We start from the raw sequence: 6305 nt of genomic DNA, 5'->3' as shown, positions 1-6305 counted from the left end.
CCGCCCCCCCCCATCCCACCTTGTAGAAATTGAACACCAGGTCCAGTTCACAAACGTTGTGGAAATACTCGTTTAAGACCTGGGGGAGGAGGCAGAGATGGTATGAGCCGGGCAGGGAGAGACACGCGGAGAAACTGAGGGAGGGGGAGGGAAAAGGAAGAGACCCAGTAACGAAGACGGTCAGAGAGACAGAAGGGCGAGAACAGGGATGATGGGAGAGCGACAGCAAAAGACAAGACAGACAGACAGGCAGAGGGAGAAAGAGGAAGCCGCACGGGCAGAGAGGGGCAGAGGGAGGCCCGCGCACGGACCCGGGGAGGGTGGGAGGGTCTGTGGGTCCCGAGGGGAGAGCAGAGGCCCCGGGGAGTCGGGGGGGGGGGGCGGGGCACAGCCCCCCAGCCTGCGCACCTCCACGAAGTTGTGGATGGCCTCCAGGTAGGCCAGGTTGTTGTCATTGACGTCCACGCAGATGCAGAAGTAGAGGCCGGCGTAGCGGCGGTAGATGATCTTGAAGTTCCGGAACTGCGGGGCACAGAGGCCGTCAGCGCCCAGCTGTGCCCAGGACCCCATGCGCCGGGCAGAGTGGAGCCACAAAGCTCAGCCCTTCGACCTGTGATAGGTCCCTGAGGTCCTGCTCTGTGTCTGGCCCTGTGCTGGGGACACGGTGGTGACGGAGACAGGCCCGGCCCTCCCCTGGCGGGGCTGCCAAACCCATGGAGAAAGATTCATCCACTGTCATCCCCAGCATGGGCAGCTAACCCAGCCTGGGGATCCAGGAGGGCTTCCTGGAGGAGGGGGTGTCTGAATTGCGATCTGGAGGATAGTAGGAATGAATGGGCAAGAGCACCCCAGGCAGACTGGACAACATGAGGAAAAAAGCGAAGAGCCAAGAGGCAGGCTGGGGAGTTCCACGATGCCCACCCCACCTTTCCATGGCTCCCTGTTGCCTCTGGAGAAAGTCAAATTCCTTAGCCTGGAACTGATTCGTGCAATTATTCCACAAACGCAGCAGGCCCTGTGCTGGGCAGTGTGGTCACTGCTTGTAACCAGGACAATCCCAGTCTTGCTTTTAGGTGAATTGTAATATAAGCAGGAATTTTTCTATAGTAATGCGTACACCACCCCGGAATAAATACATATGGACCAAGGACGCAGGCTCTAATTTTATATGCGGGGGAAAGTAGATAAAGAGATAGATATAGGGGCACCTGGTGGCTTGGTTAAGCATCCGACTTTGGCTCAGGTCATGGTCTCATGGTTCGCTGGTTCGAGCCCCTCGTTGTACTCTGTGCTGACAGCTAACTCAGAGCCTAGAGCCTGTTTCAGATTCTGTGTCTCCCTCTCTCTGACCCTCCCCTGCTCACGCTGTCTCTCTCCCTCTCTCAGAAATAAAATAAAAAAAGAGAGAGAGAGAGAGAGATACAAATAGGCATAAGGGTTTGCTAAGCACAAGGTCTTTGGCCAAAGTCTGAAAAATCCCAGCTCTGGGTCTGGTGTTCGAGTGTTTTGTCGCCACCTAGTGGAAGTTACAGAAGCCAACATTGGTCCCTGATTTTTATGTCCCCCCCCATCCTTCTGTTAATTTCTATACTTTGAGTATGTTTCCTTTCCTTTTTTTTTTTAAAGTTTATTTTGAGAGAGAGAGCAAGCACACGTGAGTGAGTGGGGGAGGGGCAGGGAGAGAGGGAGAATCCCAAGCAGGCGTGGGGCTCAATCTCAGGACCCTGACGTCAGGACCTGCGTGGAAACCAGAAGTCGGATACTCAGCCGCCGGAGCCACCTAGGTGCCCAGCATTCTTTCTTGAAGTCTTCTCTCCCCCGCCATCACCCTTCTGGCTTGTCCCTGTGCCTTGGGTTTAAATTTGAAGGCTTCTTGGGGCGCCTCAGCGGCTCAGTCAGTTGAATATCTGACTCTTGATTCCAGCTCAGGTCATGATCTCAGGGTGCTGAGATCGAGCCCAAGTCAGGCTTTACACTGAGTGCCTGCTTGGGATTCTCTCTCTCTCTCTCTCTGCCCCTCCCCCCGAACGCACGGTGTGTGTTCTCTCTTTCTCAGGGATCCGCCCCACACCTTCACGCCTTCTCCCTTCTCCCACTAGCTTGCTATCTACTCTCTCAGATAAGTCTCTTCCGGCAGGCTGGGCAGGTCCCCTCTGCATGGCCCCCACCATCGGGCCCCGCCCCCACCCTGACCACGCCAGGCATCGCTGTCTGGGGGCGGGCCTGTCCACCCACTGGACTGTGGGCCGGGGCTGTCACCACCGAGTCCCCAGCACCAGCCTGCACAGGATGATGTCCAAACCCTAATTCCTGGAATCTGTGAATAGGTGACCTCGCATGGCAGAAGAGCCTGCGCGGGTGTGCGCTAAGGATCTTGAGATGGGGAGTCTGGGAGTGTCCGGAGGGGCCCAGAGCAACTCCACAGGGTCCTTATGGGAAAGAGGAAGACAGGGGTGCGGGTCAGAGAGAGAGTTCAAGAGTCTGTGCTGCTGGCTTCGAGGCCGGAGAAGGGGCCACGCGGACCGCCTCTGGAAGTGGAAAGAAGGCAAGGAAACAGACTCCGCGGGGCCTGCAGGGGGAACATGGCCCCTGCGGACACCCGGCCTCAGGACCTGTAAGACAATAAATCTGTGTTGTTTTGAGCCACTGAGTTCAGTAATTTGTTACCACAGGGGCGCCTAGGGGGCTCACTCCGTGAAGGGTCCAACTCTTGATCTCGGCTCAGGTCATGATCTCACAGTTAGTGAGTTCGAGCCCCACACCGGGCTCCGCGCTGGTAGGTGGGGCCTGCCCAGGGATTCTGTCTCTCCTCTCTGCCCCTCCCTCACTTGCGTGCGCACATGCTCTCTCTCTCTCAAAATAAATAAATAGACTTAAAAATAAGGTAACTTGCTACCATAGCAAAAGAGAACTGATATAGGTGCCAAGGAATCTGCATTAATGAACAAACGAGAGGAAGAAAGTTTGGGTGGCCGGGGCCTTCTTGCTGATACTCATCCTTAGAGTCTGCTCTCACAAGTCCCCTCCTCCGGGAAGCCTGCCCTGATCTCAGTCTCCCGAGAGAGACAGTGTTTAAGGTCTCCTACCCCTGATCCTCCCCAGTCTGTTGGGGGAGGGACCAATTCTCTCTCACTCCCCACTGCGTTCCCTCCTCCCAGAAACACTCCCTGACCTTCAGGCTGAGTTAGGGGGCCTCTTCCCACCCAGCTGCCCGGTCCCAGCCCTGCCCTGGGAAAGAGGGGGAAATAAACGCAGGAGGGATCTCATGAATGAATGAAAGGCCTGAGTCGGGAGGAACAGAAGATCTGGGCGTCAGGGCCGCCTGTGACCTGCTCGCCTGCCCAGCTGGGCTCACTGACCCCTGGTCCCTCAGCACCCCGAGCAGGAGGCCCGCTATGCTGGCGGCAGGGGGGCAGGTGTCCGCCCCCTCCTTCCATCCCGCACCTGCTCTGCACGCTCTCGCCCAGCGCCCCGCTCCCCACACGGCCCCTATCCCGCCCTCCTCCTAGAAACCCTTTTTTCTAGGCTGCGAGGACCCCCGAATCTCCTGGCTTTACCTCTACCTCCTCACCTCCCACCTCTAGAGATGGCCTCTCTTCTCTCCTTTGTGACCCTCTGCCGAGGGGCCTCCTCCCTGGCTTTCAGCACTTCAGACCCACTAGCCTTCTCTGCCTCGGTAGTTTCCTGCCTCAGGGCCTTTGCACTTGCCATTCCGGGTGTGGAGTGCTCTCTCACAGATATCATCTCCTGCCACTTCTTCAACTCCTTCACGTCTTGGCTCCAATGTCACCGCTTCCAGGCCTCCTACTGAAATCACTGAGCCCTGCGTTCCAACCCCCGGCGTACACACGCCAGCACTTCCGCCCCGCACGGATGATGCTTTTGCTCCCCAGCACCCGGCGCCACCCGCTGTGCTCTGCCTCTGTTACCAGTCTCCCTCTGACCAGAACATCAGCGCTCTCGGGGCAGGGACGCCGGTCTTTCTGTCCCTGCACCTAGGACAGTGTCTGGCAGGGGCGCCTGGGTGGCTCGGTCGGTTGAGTGTCCGACTTCAGGTCAGGTCATGATCTCATGGTTCGTGAATTCAAGCCCCGTGTCAGGCTCTGTGATGTCAGCGCAGAGCCTGCTTCAGATCCTCTGTCCCCACCCCCCTCTCAGCCTCTCCTCCTCTCTATCTCAAAAATAATAAACATAAACATAATAACAATAATAGTAAGGAACAGTGCCTGGCATACAGTAGGCCCCCAATAAATGTGATGAATTTACAGGACAATTAGTCTGGCTGATGCCATGGGAATTAAAGACACAGCCTTCCTGATTTAAGAAACCAAAGAGGGACGCCTGGCTGGTTCAGGCAGTAGTACAGCCTGAGACTCTTGATCTCAGGGCCGTGAGTTCAAGCCCCAGTTAGGCATGCAGATGGATTCGAATGAATGAATGAATGAATGAATGAATGAATGAAAAGCCATATAAGATCCTTGACTGGCTCTGAATAATCAGGTTTGACAATCTGGGGGCATGTAACTACTGATTGGGTATTAGGGTAATTAAGGGAGTATGATTAATTTCATCAGGTTGGCTAACGATATGGCGCTAACATAAGGAAATGTCTTTATTTTCTGGGATATGTAAGAGTAAAAAGTCATGATCTCTGTAACTTCATCTCAAACACCGCAGCAAGGGATAGTTCCTTATCCTAGTCTCTCTACTTTTGTGTGCTTGAACATTTTTGTAGGAAATTTTATTTTATTTTTAAGATTTTATTTTTAAGCAATCTCTACACCCAACGCGGGGCTAAACTCACAACCCTGAGATCAAGGGTCACGTGCTCCTCTGACGGAGCAAGCAAGCTGCCCCCATTTTTTTTTTCCTTAAGATTTTTATTTTTAGGTAATCTCTACACCCAATGTGGGGCTCGAACCCACAACCCCAAGATCAAGAGTCGCATGCTTCACTGACTGAGCCAGCCTGGCACCTTGGCGCCCTCATATTTTTGTGTGTGTGTTTTCTTAAATAAATTTCTTTTCAATGTTTATTCATCTTTGAGAAAAAGAGAGAGAGAGACAGAACACGAGCATGGGAGGGGCAGAGAGAGGGAGACACAGAATCCGAAGCAGGTTTCAGGCTCTGAGCTGTCAGCACAGAGACCGACGCAGGACTCGAACCCATGAACCGTGCGATCATGACCTGAGCCGAAGTTGGACGCTTAACCGTCTGAGCCACCCCAGGCGCCCCTTTATAAGAAGTTTTAAAAAGGCACCAGAAAAACGATAAATCCTTCAGCCAAAAGAAAATGGTAGAGCAAAAGGGTGAAATATTAATACAGATGAAATTTGGATAGTGGGTGTATGAATCCGCAGTCAACTTCCCTGTCACTGTATTAATCTGTACGTTTGAAAATCTTCACAACGTGGGGAGCCTGGGCCTGGCGCCTGGTAAAGTGTGTGACTCTTGGTCTCGGGGTTGTGGGTTTAAGGGCCACACTGGGTGTAGGGACGAGCTAAAACTAAAATCGAAAGGAAGGAAGGAAGGAAGGAGGGAGGGAGGGAGGGAAGGAAGGAAAGAAAGAAAGAAAAAATTTTCACAAGGAAAAGTTCTTTGCAGAGAAGGAAGATCTCAAGCTCAAAGCCTGTGGAGGGAATGACCTTGGCAAGGAAAAGGGGGCCTGAGCGGTTCCTACGGGCAGCGGTTGGGCGGGAGGCTGGGAAAAACCGGTGAGAGGAGGCAGGTGAGTGTGGGAGGCGTGGGGGGGGGTGCGGGGAGCATCACCTCCACAAAGTTGGTGTGTTTGGCGTCTCGGACGGTGACCACGGCGTGCACCTCCTCGATCAGCTTCTGTTTCTCATCGTCGTCGAACTGCATGTACCACTTGGCCAGGCGTGTCTTGCCCGCCCGGTTCTGGATGAGGATGAAGCGGATCTGGGGACAGCGGGGACAGCAGCAGGAAGAGGAAGTGAGGGTGGCAGGGAGGGCTGGCCAGGGCGGGATGTCCCGCCCCAGGGCCCCACCCATCCCCACCGGGGCCCACGCCTCCTGCTGCCTGCCCTCTGGGGGTCTCAAGTGCTCCTCAGACCCAGGTCAGGCCGGCCTGGCCACCTGCTCCCTGGCCACCTGCTCCCGCTCCAGGTCACAACACCCCAAGGGAATGGCTTTTCCCACTGGCCACCTCCTCCAGTCAGCTCCAGGGCCCTGCGGCCCAGCCAGGCTCCTCTATCCCTCCTCCGCTTGACCTTGGACAAAGGATCGGTCCCCTGGGCCTCAGATTCCCACCAGCAAAGTAAGTTTCCTAAGACCCATCTTGTCAG

General features: G+C 55.0%; 1 protein-coding gene across 1 annotated transcript in view; it reads right to left on the bottom strand.

The window, feature by feature from the left end:
- AP2S1 (adaptor related protein complex 2 subunit sigma 1) overlaps positions 1-6305 on the bottom strand; it is a 14693-nt gene that overhangs the window by 4264 nt on the left and 4124 nt on the right. The window contains exons 2-4 of the mRNA XM_077747190.1: positions 5770-5919; positions 409-522; positions 20-79 (exon numbers count right to left, since the gene is read on the bottom strand). Of these exons, the coding sequence (XP_077603316.1) occupies positions 20-79; positions 409-522; positions 5770-5919 (324 nt within the window). The remainder of the gene's footprint in view (positions 1-19; positions 80-408; positions 523-5769; positions 5920-6305) is intronic.

Source organism: Crocuta crocuta, unplaced genomic scaffold, assembly GCF_008692635.1.
Source record: "Crocuta crocuta isolate KB4526 unplaced genomic scaffold, BGI_CrCroc_1.0 scaffold334, whole genome shotgun sequence".
Classification (NCBI taxonomy): Eukaryota; Metazoa; Chordata; class Mammalia; order Carnivora; family Hyaenidae; genus Crocuta; species Crocuta crocuta.
The sequence above is the reverse complement of the archived record's forward strand: the minus strand, read 5'-3'. Positions and strand labels throughout refer to the sequence as shown.